Source organism: Heterocephalus glaber, unplaced genomic scaffold (genome assembly GCF_053883595.1).
Source record: "Heterocephalus glaber isolate CG9 unplaced genomic scaffold, H.glaber_assembly_v1.0 deba00000281, whole genome shotgun sequence".
Lineage (NCBI taxonomy): Eukaryota > Metazoa > Chordata > Mammalia > Rodentia > Bathyergidae > Heterocephalus > Heterocephalus glaber.
In genome coordinates this window covers 33,675,450-33,695,548 of record NW_028258139.1, presented here as the reverse complement: position 1 = coordinate 33,695,548, position 20,099 = coordinate 33,675,450, and the positions used below count along the sequence as shown (strand labels likewise).

The window sequence follows — 20,099 nt, the reverse complement described above, 5'->3', positions numbered from 1 at the left end:
TCATAATTTCCATTTATCTCACAAACCCCTTTAGCAATATCATATTTCTGGCAAAGCTAAAGTACATCTCTACTATCTGTACCAATAGTTTTCTATAGTCAAGGATAAAACCTTCCACTGCTCTTACTATGGATTCTTTTGTATTTGGTCAAGATTCTTTTAATAATTTACTCCAGAATTTAACTCAGAAATCATGAATTCCTCAAATATTTCTATGTTATGTTACAAGGTATTTACTGAAAGGATTACCAAACACTAATGGGCACTTTTTATGCTATATTAAAATAGTTTATATACACGCATTGCATGTACAATGTATAGCACATCAGGGTTTTGGTTTTTTGTTTGTTTTTACATAACAGTTCTTAAGCCATGAACAATTAATGTTCACAGTACATTTATGTTTATTTTCTAACTTGAGAAAATCTGTGGCTTTAAAAAATAATTGTAGAGATTCAGAGTCATCATCACCTTACGTTTAAAGCATATTACATATATGGCAACAACTCTCTGATTGCATACAAAATCCCTAATGAAAACACTATTGCTATGGGGACAATTCAATCAACTTTACAAAACTACGATGGATGATGTACTCTACTAGGTTTCAAAAGACAGCCTATACCAAAAACTGCGGGGAATTATATATAGTTAGTTATGGTTATTCATGATAGTTTGGTTCTCTGAAGTTGCTGCAAACTCTGAATTAGAGGATAATGAACTACTGTTCCTAAGAGGAATACAGGTTTAGGCCACTGCAAGCCTCTGGTCAAAGTGGCTGCATTACCAACCTTGTTTCATGTGTTTGTTTTAAGATATCTTATTAAATACAAACTGACTCATTAACATCGAATTCTTGAGCCAACAGCACTGGCTCAAGCACTGATCAAAGCTTACCTAACACATATCCTCTGCGAGGCATGTCATACCTTCTCTTACTAAAGAACACTTGACAGCATTGCAGCTTTGTGCTCAGGAGCCATTTTTAAGATTAGAGTCATAAATAAAAAACACAGAACTGAAAAACGTGGCACTGAACAGACTGCTAAAGGACATGTGTTTATAGCAAGAGAACTGAAACAAGGAAGCAGAGCAGACCTTATCCACCTTAGGACTCACAGGGTGCAGCTCCAACTTCTCGCTGCTCTCTGCCTGTTCATGACAAAACTGGGAGCACTGATTTGGGAGTTACAAGTGCGTTTCAGTACATAGGCAAGTTCACAAATACGGAACTCACAAATAATGAAAATCAAGTGTCTTTTTAAATAAGGTAAACAGTAGCATTTGGATTTTACTCTGGTAATGAAAATTAAAATGTTTTAATAAAATGCACCCAATAATTCTAGATAAATTGATTAACCTTATAAAGAGTATTACACTGTGTAAGATCATACATTTAAAATAACATTTTTTCTTTTCTTCAGGTTTTATTTTTTATTACTACTTGTTTGCAGTACACAGTTACTACACTCTTTATGGGAGCTGGCACACATACAAAACACATTTATCCCTCTTCCCCATTGCTCTATCTCTTGACTCCCTTTCTATTTGAAAAAGATCTATCTACCTACTTCCCATTATCTTTTATTTTGTTCTTTACATTTTTAGATTCCTCTATAAGAGAAACCATGCCATATTGAAGCTCATGGTTTTCATGAATGATAAGACAGATTCTTAACTCTGTTAGAGCTTAGAAATTCCTGCCACTTTTAGCAAGGGTTCCAGTCTGGCCTATGTTTCTGGATTTACCCTCTTGAGGTCTGCACCAGCAATGAATAATAAGACAGTCTCTTCATAGGGAGGGCTTAGACATACCTGCCGCTTCTAGCAGAGCCTCCAGTCTGGCCTGTGTCTCCGGATCTACCGTCCTGAGGTCTGCACCATCAGCAGTACCTGACAAGAGCAACTTGGAAGCTGTCTCCAGCATTGGATTTTCCAAATCATCCTGATCTAAAATGAAAGACTCCACCTAGAAAATAGAAAAAAAAGGAGGAACAAAAGAGAAAGAGAAAGAGGAAAAAGAAGCAAAAGATAGAGGATAGGGAGAGAAAAATATTTTAACTTAATTACCAATGATAAATACAATGGCAACCCTAAATAAATTCTATGGGATGTCTAAACCATGTCTTAACTAAAGAAAAAGACTGAATTTGTGAAGAATTTAAGAACTTATTAATCAACTGCAATCTAATTTTTTATTAAAACCATATATATTCTTTTCATTTTATTGTGGTTAAGAGCTATATATGAGCTTATGAAGTTTAGGTGAAGCCTGACTCTGATGTAAGCAACCTCTCCCTTCCCTAGCCATTACATCAGCAACTTCTAAACCATTTGTTGTCAGGACCCTTTGATACACTTATGACATACAGCCCTAAGGACTTCATGTAAGGGCTATGAGTATTTTTTTTTTTTTTGTACCAGGGATGGAACTCAGGACCTTGTGCTTGGCGAGGCAGGCAGCAGCACCACCCAGCTAAATCTCTGGTCCTAAGTCCTGAGTTCGATCCCCAGTAACCCCCCCCCCAAAAGAAATAATATCAAAAAGCCACATTCATTAATATCATCACTGATTTCATCAGAAAAGTTGCTTTGTTGATTTTTTTGGGGGGTGTTAGATACTGAACCTAGGGCACTGTGCATACTATGTAAGTGGAGTAGTACTGAGATACAATTTTACTCCAGGAAATTTCTTTACTACAAAGCTATCAAGCGTGGGCAAATAAGAATTTCAGAATTCTACTCTGTGCTCTTTAAAAATTTTTGTGAATAGGCCGGGGATTTAGCTCAGTGGTGTTGCTGCCTGCCTCACAAGCACAAGGTCCCAAGTTCAATCCCTGGTACCAAAAAAAAAAAATTCTTTTTGTGAATGCCAGGCGTGGAGGCGCACAGCTGTAATCCTAGCACTTGGGAAGCTGAGGCAGGAGGATCACCAGGAGTTCCAGGGCAGCCTGAACTCCATAGTGAGTCCAAGGCAGCCTGCACTACAAGGAAAGACCCTGTCTCAAAAAATCAAAACCAAAACCAAACAACAAAAATTGTAGTACTGGGGACTGAACCCAGAGCCTTGTACAAGTGAGGTATGGACTAAATCCCTGGCTCTTTGAATTAAGTGTATCCCTAGACCTTTTTAATTTTTTCTTTTTTTTTTTCATTTGAGACAGGATCTTGCTAAATCATCATGTTGCCTAGCCTGAGCTCAAACTTTCAATTCTCCTACCTCAGCCTCCCAGAATGCTGTGATATTTTGAGACAGGGTCTCACTAAGTTACAAGGCTAGCTTTAAACTTGCCTTCCTCCTTCCTCAGCCTCTTGAGTAGACTGGGATTACAACCATGTGCCACCCTCACCCAGTTCTAATTTTTTACTGAAAGCTTAAATTTGTTCTTTTGTTCTGTTTTGGAGACAGAGTTCCACTATGTATTTGAGGCTGGCGTTGAACTCACTATGTAGTCCAGGTTGGCCTTGAACTCACAGTGATCCTCTTGCCTTAGCCTCCCAAGTGCTGGAAATATAGGTAAGCGCTACCTATAGTTTAATTTTATCACCAGCAACAAATGCTTTCAATAAAAGTGCAGTCTCAGTGAGACAGGAGGATCACTGCAATCACCCCGGCCCAACCATGCTGTTTTTAATCAACACATAATACTAAATGAGATTTCTAGTACTTCAAAATACAAACAGACATAAAACATGCGAAAAATTGTGTCTATAAATACATTTTAAAAGGATTCAGAGAATTTTAAAGTACATTAATGTTAATAAGTCAAAAACAACTGTTAAGATGTAATGAAAATAAAAATACAAGAACTTAGAGCCAGGGATTTAGCTCAATGGTTCCACTGCTTGCCTTGCAAGAGCAAGGACCCGACTCCGGTACCAAAAAAAACCTCCAAAAAACAAGAGCTTTTTAAAAGTTTAAGTTAATTTTCAAGGCAGTAGCAAAGGCATCATAAAGCAGGAATTATATATGCTAATGAGGTAAGTGTTATAGTTTAGGAAGATTAAAGTGTTACATTTTCAGAAGCAGATTTTTGAGTACGGTTTGTTACAGTAAATTATGATTTGAAATTAGAACAGTAAAAAAAGGTCTTCCTCTGTTGAAATATAGGTCCAGAGTATGAGTCTTTCTGAACAAAAAGTCATTTCTAATGAAACTTCATGTTAAAATATTTATAATCATTTCAATCCAATGAAAGAAAAAAAAGTAAAGGAAACATGAATGCAGGAACAATAAACAGATGAAGATGTAAATATTGCCTTTTGTTTTGTTTTGCCTTGCTTTATGTTTTTGAGACACGGACTGGCTATGTAGTTCAGGGTGGCCTTGAACTCACTACTTAGGCTAGGATGGCCTCAAAATTGTTGCACAGCCTCAAAGAACAGTACTGTGTAAGGTGCTAAATTTGACCAAAGGAGACCATGCAAGCAGAAAGAATACTGACCAAAATAACTGTTTTACATAAGAGGAACACAGAATATGTACTGACACAAGTATAAAATTTCTTTGTGATAGAATAGACACTGCAGAACAGCCTGAATGTTACAAGTTATTAAACAAGAAGATATTAAACTTCAATTGACATGATTTTCTAAAATAAAGTCCCCTATGCTACATTGTGAAAATTTGCTAAGAAAACTAAATTTCAAGGGATACTAAGTCCAGAAACATTTGCTCTCTTAGATTAAATTTGTCTGCAAAAAAGATGGTTGACAGGCACAGGAGTGCAGCTGGTTAGGAGGAATAACATCTAATGTTCTATAGTGGGACAACATGGCCGACACTCAGTTGTGAACTTCAAAATAGAAGACTTTGAATGTTTCCAACCCAACAAAATCATAAATATTTGAGGTGAATGTTGCCAGCTATTCTGATCAGATCATTACACATTGTTGATGTACTAAATATCATACTGTACCTCATGCATGAATACACTGTCAATTAAAATTTGAAAAATTGTTTTAAGTTCATTATTCTTATTACATGCAAAACTTGATAACAAACTAAATTGAAATGACTATAATTCTATATAGAAAACTTTAAAGGGAGGGTGTAGGATAATCAAATGAAAGAAAATAGGAATAAATATTATTTCTTCCCTACCCTTGGTTTAAGACTAATGAAGAATAAGCTAATTTTAAGGCCTTAGTTACCAGAGTCTTCGGTAATAGTATTGCTGCAGCTGCTTCCTGTGGGACCTAAGCAAGTCTTAGCCATCCCTAGGACCCTTATTCTGCCTTTTCCCACATAGATTTATCATAAATGAGTATTTTTCTATGTTTCACGAAAACAGGGACTTTGTTTGGTTTACTGATGTACATCTAGCAACTATGTCTAACACATTTTCATGACTCTCAAGTAACTACTTAATAAAATCTTTAAAGAAGTTCAAATTTACCAGATGATTCTGTGATTCTTCCCTTTTAAGATTCTAAAAGACTCTAGTGTATCCAGAGAAAGAGAGATAATTGTAATAAATAAAATTAATGGCATATAATTTTATAGAGCTTATAGGGGATACAGAAAAGTCTTAACATTGGCAGGTGGGATAAAACACTGTATTTATTAGACATATTTATGGCAAACATTCTATGAGCAAAAGATATACTGTAGTAAATTACAGGGGATACAGGTAGTATAAAAACCAATTCTACTATCTAGAAATATTTCTCTAATGAGAAGGTATACAAATGAACAATAATATAGGGTAAAAAGTGAATAAGGCAATGAGAAAAAAAAGCTATATGGCTTCTGAGAGGAAGCAGAAGAGGACTTTCTTCTTTAACACAAATTTCTCTTCCAACTAGAGGGGTAAGGGTGTAGCTCAACAGCAAGTGCTTAACTAGTAAATACAAAGCCCCAGGTTTGACACCCAGCACCAAAAAACATTCAATACTGTTATTCCAACTGGAAAATAAGTTGGAATAAATGGAGAGACTGACATAAGAAGATGTAAACTTATAAAAACTAATTTCATATTCAACTGGAAACCCAATTATACAATTTTCTATCCCATCACCAGCAGAAGTATTTCGGACTAAAATTGAAGCACTTTCCCACTGAAACCTAACTCATTTTTATTGTACAATTTCTATTAAAAAAATCTTCAATTTGAACTACAAGTTCTAGAAAATAAGCATTAAAAATAGTCTGAGTAAGAAATGTAAATAATGTTTTTTCCTTTTTTTGGCAATGCTAGGAATCCAACTAAGGGTCTTGTCCATAAGCTCTCTACTTCTGAGCCCTTTGCTATTTTCTTTAAATGAAATACAGAAATAACATGTGTGTGAGTGTGTTGTTTGTTTTCTCATCTTACTTCGTCATCATTCAGGGTGGCCTCCAATACTTGGAGATCCTCCTGCCTCAGCCTCCCAAGTGCTGGGTTCACAGGCATTTGCCACCACACCCAGCCACATAAATTTGATGAAGTGAGGAAAAAAAGAGCAAAGGGAGGCCTCAGTTTATTTCCTAAGTAAAAAATCTATCAAAATTATGAATATTTAAAGTATGATAAGTTGAAGTTATTTTGGATGTGTTGTTTTAAACAGCAGGGTATTTTATCAAATGGTAATTATGCACTACATTCTCATCTACTATAAAGAACCATCAAAATGCAAAAAGGCGGGGGGGGTGATTGTAAGAGCCTTAGAAATCACAGGTTCAATTCACTGTAGAGTTGAGAAAAGAGAACTAAGTGACCCTTATTTAAATGACAGGTTTTTAAAACCTAACACAGCCCACTGGAATAATAAGTGTTGAACTTCCATACTGATTTAAAAAGGGTGACTTCTTAATTCTGTCATTTAGGGATCAGGCTGTCGCTACCTGAGCCATAGAAGTAGGACAACCAAATACTATATGAACCTGAGTTCTGCACCCTCCATGAAGTATTCCTGCCCCCCAACATAACACTCTAACAGAGGCTTTAGATACAATACAGTTTTCAAAAAAGTAATGAGGTACACAGAAAGAAGACAAATTAGTGTTCTTCAGTGTAGGCACTACTGACATTTTGAGCCAGGTAATTCTTCATCGTTGGAGGACACTTGTGCTACTTTTGGGATACTGAGCAGCATCCCTAGCTTCTACTCTCTAGATCCCAAAGACAACCCTACCTACCTCATGTCTGACAAACAAAAGTATCTCCAGGCATTGTCAAATGTCTTCCTCGAAGGAAAAGGAAAAACAGTCCCTCCTCCTCACCCACCCACCTTCCCAAATCCTGAGGAACAGGAGGAGGCTGCAAACCACTGGATTAAATAGAAGCAAACAGATAAAAACTAAAATGTGGGACTGACTATGTAATTGACCATTTCTTCAAGTAAGGACAATGGGAACAAAATTAAGTAAGAACTTTGCTAAATTAAAGAGATTTGAGAAACATAATAGCAAAATAACAGAATTAAACCTGATTCAAATAAGCCAACTGCAAAAAATGACATTTTTGAGACAAGTGAAGAGATGTGAGTAAGTGCTGAGTATGAGGTAATATAAAGACATTACTCTGGTTATGTAAGAAACTGTCCTCATGTTTTAGACATGTAGGAACCAATACGTAGGAATAATAACAGGACTCCAGTACTTGAGGAAAACAAAGCTGTAGGGAAATTCTTAATGTTGAATCTGAGAGATATATACATAGAAGCTTTTTTGTACTGATCTCTATACCCTGCTGCAAATTAAATACTTTTGGTTTGTAAATACCAAAGGTGATGTTTCACTGTACAGGTTATGTGGTGTTTGAAACAGTCTCTTAAGTAGCCGAAGTTGGCCTAGAATTCCCTGGGATTACAGGGTGAGCCACTATGCCTGGCCACAGAGGTTGCTTTTGTTTAAAAACAACAAAACCATTATTATTTAGTAATAACATTTACATTCAAAAGTAAATTCTTTCTCACTTTCTCTTCAGAGTAACCCTACTTACTACAAACAACGATCAGAGGTGAATGGACTTACTCACGGTAGTCCTAAAACCTCCTACATTCAAAACACCACATTACACAGAAATCTGCAGCTGAAAGACAGTATGGACCCTAACTCTAAAAATAAGACTAAACGTCAGTAAAATATTATAACCATTAATAGAGTGAATGATTCCAAAACTAATATAACTGGAATTTTTTTTTTTTACTAAAAACACACACATAAAATCTGCAGAAAAGTCACCAAAAACTGCTCTATGTTAAGATTGAAATAAATGAAGAAATGAAGTCTTTCCTGTATAAAAAGTGTCAATGAATAGTATGATTCACTATGGTACCGACCAACATTAAAATAAATAAAACTAAAATGAACTTGAATAAATAAAATTTGGCTTTCAAAAATATATTTACAAAGCCAGGAGTGATGATACACATCTGTAATCCCAGCACCCAGAAGACTGACGATCACTGCAAGTTCCAGGCCAGCCCAAACTGCATAATTAGACCCTGTCTCAAAAACAAATAAAACAAAAATTATACTTACCAAAACAAATCAATGACTTGTTCCTGTATTTTTACATTCATACTTGTCTGTCCATCTGACAAATATTAGTTAAGTACCCACTCTGGTCTAGGGTATGCTGAGAATCAGCAATACAATTAACACACCCGTTTCACAGAGCTTACACAAAACTTGAATGACTATTCGTATGTTTCAAAGTACGTATCCACCCACAACTCATTATAAAATTAACATAATCCAACATAAAATTTTAGCAATGATACATTTCATTAAGATAGCTATAAATGTGTTATAAAATAAGACAACTCTGCAATTCTTAAATCTCAGGTTTACAAGCAGATTTTTCAGCAACAGAATTAAAGCTATTGAGTATTTCAAAAATTCTCCCAAAACACTGTATCCAAAATAGAATTCTGCCACTGTTTGCTTTTGCATGGCGGCCCACACTTATGCTGTAGGGTACACTTCTTTTTCTGCTTTTACTTGGCTCTTCAGAGCCTGTTTCTTTTCCTATCTTTAATAAAAGTTTGCTACCACTAAAAAATTCAGTAGTAGATTGCAATTTAATTATTAGTTTAGGGCCAGGGATTTAGCTCAGTGGTTCCACTTCCTGCCTCAAAAGGGCAAGGTCCCGAGTTTGATCCCTAGTACCAAAAAAAAAAAAAAAAAAATTAGCTTGTTTCTAGTACTTTCATTAATCAATTATCATAAAAACAACCACAGAATATGATTCCTATGAGACAGTTTTAAATCACACTGGTTTGTATACACACACACACACACACACACACACACACACACACATAAAACCTATAGTCACAAACCTGCTCAAATTTCAGATGGATCTGAGTAACTACCACATGGTAATAACTGCACTACCACCACTGTGAGGTACAATTCTTGGCACAAGGCACTATCTAAATAAACCCCTGTTGAGTAAGTATTTAAGATAAAATAAATCATGACCAATATTAGTAAGTGCACTAATTCATCACTGTAAAATGTTAGAGATGAAAAAGAACACAGACCATCTCAACAAAAATACAAGGATTAAATACAATATCCACAACCATAAAAATATTTAAGCTAAGGAAAACAAACCAATGCAGTAAGACTAGAAAAACAAAACAAAGAGGCAAAAAACAAAATGCCACTAGAAGTATAAACACAGAAAGAGAAAATGTTAATCACCCTTCTAGATCAATAATGAAAAATCAACAGCTTTCTTATATTACAGTATTAATCGACTAGAAAATTAAATGTAAAAAAGAAGAAAAAAGATGTAATTCATAACAACAACAAAAACTAAAAAGTTCCCAAGAACATACCTAACAAGAAAATTGTAAGGCCCACATGATGAGGCTATGAAACTTACTAAAGGTCCTGAAAGAGCACTTGGAGAAATGGAGAGGCACACCATGTTCCTGGACGGAAAGACTCAGTCGTGTAAAGACAGCAATTTTCCCCAAACTAATCTGTAAATTCAATGCACTTCCAACCAAAGTCCCAAAAGGACTGTGAATGGAAGTTGACATGTTGACTTGAAAGTCAGTCTGGAAGAAAAAATACACAAGAATTGCCAAATTTTAGAAAAAGACAATGGGGAGAGATGCCTACCAGATGTCACATATAAAATATCAATAATCAAAACAGTAGAGTACTGAATCCAGAACATATATATTTGGGATTTTTAAAATATGGCAAAGGTAGTATTTCAAGATAATGGGAGAAAAGATATATCACGTAATGAGTTATTCTAAGATAATGGTTATGAAGGTGAAAAAATAATTAGGTTTTAGGGCCTTATCACAAAGTATTAAAGAATCTAGACAAATTAAAATCTCGAAACACATGATAAAACAAAGTAGTAGAAGAAAAAAAATGTTTTGAGACACAGTCTCGCTATGTAGTTCAGGCTGGTCTTAAACTCGTGGCAATCCCCCTACCTCAGCCCCCTAAGTACTGGGACTATAGGCACATGCCACCACACCTGGCATGTAGAAAAAATGGAGATGAAACTCCTATAATATCGTAGGAAAGAAGGCTTTTCTACAAAGTCATGAAACCTAGAAAATTGGAAAGAAAACATAGATTTTGATGGTATAAAAATAAAATCCAAGACCCTGAAACTCACCAGAGCTGCATTTGTCCCAGCCAACTCAGCACCCATGAACTTCACATCTTGGCCATGTCCCCCAGCCAACTCTGAGGCTGCCTGTGCTTTGTTTCCCCTTAGAACAAAGCAGCAGAAGCACTGACTCACCTGATCTCAAACAAGGCGAAGCCCAGAGAGAGAAGATAAGCCTGGAGGGTTCGCAGCCCCAAGAAAAGACCAAGGCTATTGTAAACTGCAAAAACAGCATGGAGTTTTACTCTGAAAGAAGAAATCCAGGGCAGCATCTGCCACATTTGAGAGGATTTAATCAGGAGCCATTTTGGGAAGTATTTAATTCTTCCAAGACCGAGTCACACAACAAATGCACTTCAGGGTTTCCAGTGTTACCCACCCACACTGACTGGGTGAGAGACTGCCACAGGACACAGTTGCAGAGACGATGCAGGGTAGGCAAAGACAGCCTAAGAGAGTTAAGCTCAAGCCTTGTAAGAAGCCAGGCCTGACATGTGTGGCTCTCAGAGGTGGCTGGATCTAAAAGTGCAGGCATTAAGTACACCCATCTGCTAGAACCTTCACCCTCCTGCCTACATCCAGCACGGAGACCACCAACAGAATCAAGGAACACTTCTACTTGAAAGAATGCCTCAGCCTGGGTAACAAAGACAGGGGGTACACATCACAAACCCATAGGCCATAAAGCTAGGCAGAGAAAACCATGACTTACTGGTTTCTAAGACTACATGCAGATCCTAGAAAGAAACCACTCATTCAAAACTACAAAGAAAAAATTCCTGGACTCATTTTTTTCTTGTTATTCTGTGACCTGGGGGTTTTTGACTTCCTATTTTTTTCTTTTAATGTTTTTTCCCTTTTCATTTTGCTCTTGGTTTTTTCTCTTTTTATTCGTTTCTTTTCTGTTACTTTTATCTAATTCTATAAAATCCCTTATCTCACTTTCCTCCTTCCCATCTTCCTTTAATTTTTCAAATTATATTTTTTCATTCTCCCAATCCTGACCCCCTTATCTTTACTAGTATAACCATTAGGCTTTAATGATCTTTAGGTAATTAACTCTATGTTATTACTGTCAAATTATTTTCTATTGTTAGTGGAGGTGTCACTGTTGCATTTATTGATATTTGCTGTTTGTCAACATCTGGCTTGTCTTATTATTTATAATTATAGATCTCTTTTCTATGGCTAAGGGGGGCACATTATTGGTTCTTATGGTATGTCAATATCCAGTTTGTCTTTGATGCTAATTATTGTTGCTGGTATTGTTCCTACTACCAGGGTGGCAAAGCTATTGCTGTTAATTAGTTCTCTCTAGTGCCGGGCATGGCGGTGCATGCTTATAATTCAGCACTCAGGAAGCTGAGGGAGGAGGATTTCTATAAATCTGAAGCCAGCTTAAATTACAGTGATTCCAAAGCCAGTCTGAACTGTATATATAGCAAGAACCTGTCTCAAAAAACAATGAAAAGAGAGAATGAAAGAACGAAGGAAGGAGAAGGGGAAGGGGAAGGGGAAAGGAAAGAAAAGGAAAGGAGGTAGATTGGTTCTCTCTGTAGGCCAATATCTGGACTGTCTTTGTGTCATTAACAATACTAGAGTCAACTCCCAGAGAACTGTTGCTATAGTCTCTCCTCCCAAATTAGGGAAAGTGGCTGGATCTTAGAACAGAGGCAAAGGCCTATAGCTGGCCATATCCAAAGTACCTCACTGAAAAGCATACACTAAACTCTCCACTAATAAGCTCAGCAAACATGCGCACATTGGCACGCACACATGTGCACACACACACACACACACACAAAGAAGACAAGGCAACAAAATGCCTCCACTAAAGTTGATCCATGGGGCATTGCTGGGGAGGAAATCAAAAGACACATAGCTGAATTATTCAAAATAATAAAATAGATAAAAAACACATCACTAAGGTGCTCAATGAGGTCAAACAAGATATAACTAAACAGATAACATACTTAATAAAATGATCAGCAGGTTTGCAGAATACACTAATAAAAACCTAGCTGAGCTATAACAAAATATGTAGTACAATACCTTGGTTCACGAACTTAATTCTTTCCATGATTCTGGTTGCAAACCAAATTGGAGGGGAACTGAATCAAATTCAAAGGTTAGATTCAATGTTGATATTATGGGGAAATTTGATGCTTGACCAATTTGGTTTGAAACAGGAAAGGTGAAAAGAATTAAATTTGTGAACTGAGGTACCACTGGTATGTAAATAACCAGTTTAACAAATAATTGGGATTCTATGAAAGGGTATCAAACAAATCCAGAAGATTCAAAATTCTGTTGACGGTGTGGACAGCAAAAGTGACCAATTTGAGGACAGAGTGAAAGAACTAGAAGATAAGGTGATGTCTGTGACCATATACTCAGATACCTTAAAAAACAACAGAAATGAAAGTGGATCCAAGAGCTGCTAGATGACACAAAGACAAATCTAAAATTAATTAGAATTAGTGAAAAATCAAAGACAGCACAATTGGCATAAAAAACTTGTTTACAGAAATAACAGTAGAAAACTTTCCAACTTTCAGGAATAAATTTAACATACATGTAAGTGAGGAATATAGAACCTCAAATAGCCAAGATCAGAAAAGAACCTCTGCACAACACATTAAAATCCTAGAAGTTTAATAAAAGCTATAAAAGAAAAGCAATGAATCACTTATAAAGGAAAACTCATAAGAATTACAGCAGACTTCAACATAAACCTTAAAGACCAGGAGAACCTGGAGTGAACTATTTCAAGCCCTAAAAGAAAACAACTTCCACCCAGACTGATGTATCTTCCAAAAGTACCTTTCAAACTCAAGGGAGAAATAAAGTCTTAACGTAACAAGGTGCAACTTAAGAATTTCATGACTGCCAGGGATTTGCTCAGTGGTTCCGCCACCTGCCTCACAAGCGCAAGGTCCTGAGTTCGATCCCCAGTATAAAAAAAAGAAATTCATGACCACTGAATCAGCAGCCCCCAAAATTCTCAAGGATATCCTAGAAAGAAACAAGGAGGCCAATAATGCCCAAAAAGAGAAGTATAGTCCAATCTCTTTCATGTATATAGAAGCAAAAATTCTCAACAAGATATTGGCAAACAGAATGTAACAAATCATCAAAAAGATCATACACCATGACCAAGTAGGCTTCAGCCCAAGGATGCAGAAATAGTTCAACACATGCAAATTAATGAATATCACATTAACAAAAGCAAGGATAAAAATCACATGATCATCTCAACAGATGCAAAAAAAAGCCCCAAAAAACCTTTCACAAAATCTAACATCCATTTATTAAAAACCCCAAGGAAGCTGGGGATTTAGCTCAGTGGTTTCACTGCCTGCTGCGCAAGTGCAAGGACCTGAGTTTGGTTCCCCAGTACCAAAAAAAAAAAAGCCCAAAGAAAACAGTATAGAAGGACTTTATCTCAACCTGTAAAAGCCATTTATGCCAATCTTAATATATAATATATATTATATATCTTATAATATATAAAAATATATTAAATGGGGAAAAGCTGAAAGTTTTCTCTCTAAAATCAGGAACAAGACAAGGATGTCACTAAAACCACTTCTGTTAAATATATAGCACCCAAAACATTAGCCAAAGCAATTAAGCAAAAGAGATATGTATCAGGAAAAGGAGGTAGTCAAATTATCATTATTTGCAGATGATATGATCTTCTACATAGAAGACCCAAAAAATTCCACCAAAGATGCCTAGAATGAATAAGCAAATTCAGTAGTGTAGCAATTTAGAAAATCAACACACAAAAATCAATCACTTTCCTGTACAGTAATAATGAAAGAAATTAGGAAAACAATACTATTCACAATGTTATCAAGAAAAATTAAATACTGAGTAATTAACCTAAACAAGGCAGTGATACATGCATACCCATGTTTATAGCAGTAAAACTCATAACTAAATCTTGGAAGTGGCCTATATGTCCATCAGCAGATAAATGGATAAAGAAAATATGATATTTATACACAATGAAGTACTACTCTGCCTTTAAAAAAGATATACTAGTCATTTGTAGGAAAATGGATGCACCTTGAGCCCACAATGTTAAGTGAAATAAATCAGACACACAAGCTGAAATATCACATGGTTTATCTCATATGAGAAACCTAAAGTATGAACAAAGTACAAAATAAAAAAAAAAATAATAGGAAGTAGGGAGATAGATCTTCCTCAAAGGGCAAGGGGACAAGAGATGGAGGGAGGAAGTAGGGAGGAGAAGCAAGGCGATAAAAAAGAAATTAAGATGTGATATGTACCTGTACTAACACCACACAAGGAACATAAGCATTGTGTACTACACACATGTCCAAAAAATAAAAAAGGAAGGAGATCAATAGATGGTGGTGAAAGAGGATGAAACAAGGAATTAAGATGTATTAGAGGTACTTGTATCAACTACAAACATTACCACACACTAATAAAACAAATTAAAAATACCAACAATAAATAAATAAAGAAAGGAAAGGCATGCCCTGTTCCTGGCTAAGCAGAACCAGTAGTTTCAAAATGGCTATATTTCCAAAAATTGATATACAGTTTAACACAATTCCAATCAAAATACCAAGAGCATTTCTCATAAAACTAGAGAAAACAACCCTAAAATTCACATGGAACCAGAAGAGACCCAAAATAGCAAAAGTAATGCTGGCACCAGGAGCAAGGCAAGAGGCATCATCACAATCCCAGACTTCAAATTATACTACAAAGCCACAGTGATAAAAACAGCATGGTACTGCTATAAAAACAGACATGTGGATCAATGGGATAGAACAGAGGATGCAGAAACAACCCCAGGCACAGTCAGCCACCTGATCTTTGACAAAGCAGTCAAAAACATACGCTAGAAAAAAGACTGCCTCTTTAGCAAATGGTCCTGGGAAACTGCTATCCCCATGTAGAAGATTGAATCTAGACCCATATAGCTCACCGTGCACTACACTAAAATAAAAATGGGTCTAAGTTCTAAATATTAAAAGAGAAATACATAATGTACTGTAAGACAGAATAGGTAAAACTCTTGAAGATGTAGGCATGGGCAAGGGCTTTCTAAACAGAACCCCAATTAGATGAAATAACATCAAGAATGAATGAGAGTGTATCAAATTAAAAAGCTTTTGCACAGCAAAAGAACCAACAGAATAAAAAGACAACCTACAGAATAAGAAAAAAAATTTTTGCCAGCTCTTGCTCGGGTACAGGATAATTTCTAGAAAATATAAAAAACTTAAAAATAATTCACTCCTGCAAAATAGAAGACCCAATCAAAAAATGAACTCAAATGAATACTTCCCAGAAGATATACAAAGGGCTAAATATAAAAAAATGTTTAACATCTCTTGCCATACAAGAAATGAAAATTAAAATAATACTGAGATTCTGTCTTACTCCAGAAAGAATGGCTGTCATCAAGAAATAAATAATAACAGGGTCAGGGATTTAGCTCCATGGCTCTGTGCCTGCCTCACAAGTGCAAGGTCCTGAGTTCGATCCTGGTACCAAAAAAAAGAAGAAGAAATAAAATAACAAATGCTGAAGAGGCTGTGTGGGGAGAATACAGGGGACAGGGACCTTGTATACTGTAAACTAGTATAACCATTATGGAGAACCCTTAACAGCTATTCTCCTCCTTGGTTATCTTCCAGAAAGAGTTGAAGACATTGCATTACAAATACAACCAAACTCATGATTACAGCAGAACAATTCATAATAATTCAATCTTGGAAGTGGCCTGTATGGCCATCAGCAGATGAATGCATAAAGTGTGGTATTTATACACGATGGAGTACTATTCTGCCATGAAAAGAATATGAGAAACCCAAAACATAAAGAGCAAAATAAAATTTAGATAATAGGAAATAGGGAGGTCTTTTGCAGAAGGAAAAGGGACCAAGAGAGATAGAAGAGGGAGAGAGGGGAAGTGAAGGGGAAGAAAGAATAATTAAGCTGTGCTATGTACCAACACCTCACAAGGAATGTAATCATTATGTAGTGCAAACATGTAGTACTAAAAAAAAAAAAAATTTAAATAAAAGATATTCAAATTTGCTACAATACAAGAAAACTGCTAGACTATAAGAAAATGTTACAAATTATAAGGTATATGTTAATAAGGAATTATAAAATATACTTAATTTCAGTAAGAAATGGATAAAAATACACAATGGTCAAAATCTTATGAGTAAGCTATTTACAGGAAAATTACAATTTCAATAACTATGCTCACTTTCACTGGGAATCAAGTTAATAAAAATTTAAAAGGTATATCATTTTTCACCCATGAAATGGTGAAATGTCTCAACCACATCTAACCAATGATTCTCCCTAATGGATATACTAGTTTATATTCAAACCAAAAATATACAAGGTTTGGTGAATTGGTATACAAGGTTTGGCAGTAAGTTGGGTAGAATTTAAAATTTGACATTTAAAAATTCAATTTTCTTCCTGGAAATTTAGTCTCTAAAGTATTTACACATGTAAGCAAAGAAATACAGCGATGTCCACCTCAACATTATTACTGAATAAAACTAGAAACCGACACATTGTTAATAGTTTAGTACATTATAGATGGAATGCTAAATAGCCACCTTAATAACATAAATCTACATATGAAGGCCTACCCAACAACTACCATCACACTTCATCTTTTTAGCCTGCATTATTTATCTCCATGAAATTAGCAGTAACAGTTCCCTTCAATTCCTGTCCTTTGAATTTGTTTATTCTCGCCAAATTACAGACCTTCTGTGATCTACTCCTTGCATCTAAAATAGTGCTTTAAACATAAAGTACTTAAAAATATTTACCAAAGCCAGATGTGATGGCTCATGTCTATAATCCCAGCACTCAGAGGAGGCTGAGGCAGGAGTCTGAGTCCAGCCTGGGCTACATAGTGATTTCAGGGGCAGCCTGAACTACATAGGGAGACCCTGTCCCAAAAAATCAAAAACATAGTTTACAAAATAAACATATGAATACTGATGCCCAAAGATCTCTACATTAGGTAGAAAAAGCAATCTGTAGCAAAAGAAACATGGTATGCACACAAAAAAATTCCAAGACTGATAAACCCAAGTTAACACCAGTGGTGATCAAAGAATGAAAATGAGGGAATGTTACCAATGGGGAGGTGGTGTATGCTGGGGATTTAACCCAGGGCCCTCACATTGTGCTAAGTCCCCAGCCCTTGGGGAAATACTGGAGATTGAACATACTGAGCAAGTACTCTATTACTGAACTACAGTCTTCATGTTTTATTCTTACATAGGGTCTTGCTAAATTTGCCCAGTGGGACTTAATCTTTGAATTGACCCTCTTGACTCAGCCTTCCAGAGAGCCAGGATTACAGGTGTGTGTCACTATTTTACCTTTTCACTTACTAGTCCATATACATCTATATTGCTTACTTAAAGAAAAATTGTAGTTTGATTGTGATTCTTAGCAAATAATTAAGGAGGGAAAATCCTCCAACTTCTTTTGGCTTTCAAAAATGAATCAAGACACAGCTACACAATCATTTCCAGGTCTAGCAAAAATTCAGAGAGTTATCAAAACCATTTATGTTTTTTTCAAATACATAGTATTAACTTGCTGGTATACATAATTCAGCTAAAAATACTCATATGCACCCTAGTTATTTTTCAGTGAAAGAAAAGATGTTGCTATCAAAATGAAGCAGGACTGGGGATACAGCTCTGTGGCACTGTGCCTGCCTGGCAAGCACAAGGTCCCAAGTTCGTTCCCCTCAAATAAAATAGCAGCTTACTTTCTCCAGAGAAGTGAAACCAATAAAATGTTATGCTATCTTTTTTCATTCTTTTTCCTTCTGCAGGTAATAAACTTTTTTGAAAGTTCACTGAAGTTTAATTCATAGTAATATTTACCTCTTCTGGGTGTAAAAATCTGTGAATTTTGACAAACACATAGTTACGCAGTCACCATTACAATTATGACAAAAAGTATTTCTAACTCCAAAAAATTTGTCTTGTTCCTATTAACAACAGTGTTTTGGTTACATGTTATTTCTCTCCGTAAAATGAAATGGAATCACAGATGACAGGGTCTAGCTTCTTTCTCATATATTTACTTCATACATGCATCAATTCATTTCTTCTTGCTCAGTAGCATTCCTTCTTATGGATTTACCACAATTTGTTTAGGTATTCATCAGCTAATGAACATTTGAGTACAAAGTTTTGTGTGAGCATGTTTTCTTTGGGTAAATATGTAAGAAGGTATATTCTTTGAGTAAATACATAACAAGTCTATGTGTTTAAAAAAGTGCTAGACTTTTTTCCAAGTTACAATGCCATGTTGCACTGCCATTTGAAATGTTATCAAAGTTGTAAATGCTTTAAATTTTCATGAATATTTGGTATTTCCTTTCTTCCTTTTCCTTCTTTCTCCATCTCTATTCTACTATGATAAAAATTATACTAAAATCACATTCTGGTTTTATCTGCATTTTCCTAATGGGTAGTGAACATATTTGTTAATTTTTTGTTCCCCATTAAGATTATTGCTACATTTTAGGTATAAAATACAGTTACATACATCACTGGGATCTTGTACCATTACATGAGTATCTTTGTTCTTATTTTTTTTTCCCCTTCCCCTCCCCTCCCTTCAACCCCTCCACCCTTCCCTATTTACAAAGACATTGTTTCCAGTTTTTTCCTTTTCTCATATTTTTCTTTTCCCTTCTTTCCTTTCCCCTACCCCTCACAATTCCCCTGCTCTTTTAGACCTTTACTTTCTATTACACAATATCAATTATACATTTTTAAAATTACAGTATCAAGATCTAGGAGACATTATCACAGATTTTACAGAATTTAAAAGGATATAGAAAGGATATTACAAAAACATGTTTTGAAATAAATTTGACAACTTCTAAGAAGTACCTTGGAAGACAAATTAATGAAACTAACTCTGGAGGAAATATCAAATTTGAACAGCACCTATTAAAGAAAGTATATTCCTAGCTTGAAAACCTACCTATATGACAACAGCCTCCTATATATTTTAACTGATAAATTATATCAAACAATTAAAGCAGAAAAAAAAAGGAACACTTCTCCCCTCATTGTAGGAAATCAACATTGTGTTAATCCTAAAACTGGATAAAGATAATAGAAGAAAAAAGTATGAACATAGATAGAAATTTGTTCAACAAAACAAACTCTTAGAAGTCAGATCTGGCAGTATGTAGAAAGTGGTTTTATTATAGGGATGGCAGTGTTGGTTCAGCATTGGAGGATCCACCCCCAAAAGTCATTATTTTAACAGAGGAAAGGAGAAAGCCATATGATCCTGTCACTAGTTGGAGAAAGAGTATCGGACTAAATTCTACAGCTGGTCATGGTAAAAGCTATCAGGAGACTAGAAGTAGAACAGAACCTTCTCAACAGATTCAAGACATGTACTCCTTACTTCCAGCAAAAACGCTTTATATGAATGGAGAAGATACGATACTTTCTC

At 35.6% G+C, this 20,099-nt stretch overlaps 1 protein-coding gene across 8 annotated transcripts in view; it reads right to left on the bottom strand.

Moving 5' to 3' along the window:
• The window catches only part of Ankrd17 (ankyrin repeat domain 17), a 177,527-nt gene that overhangs the window by 104,657 nt on the left and 52,771 nt on the right, over positions 1-20,099 (bottom strand). For all 8 annotated transcript variants that reach the window (XM_004838014.3, XM_021252504.2, XM_004838015.1 and 5 more), the window contains exon 2: positions 1,816-1,969. In XM_004838014.3, the coding sequence (XP_004838071.1) occupies positions 1,816-1,969 (154 nt within the window). The remainder of the gene's footprint in view (positions 1-1,815; positions 1,970-20,099) is intronic.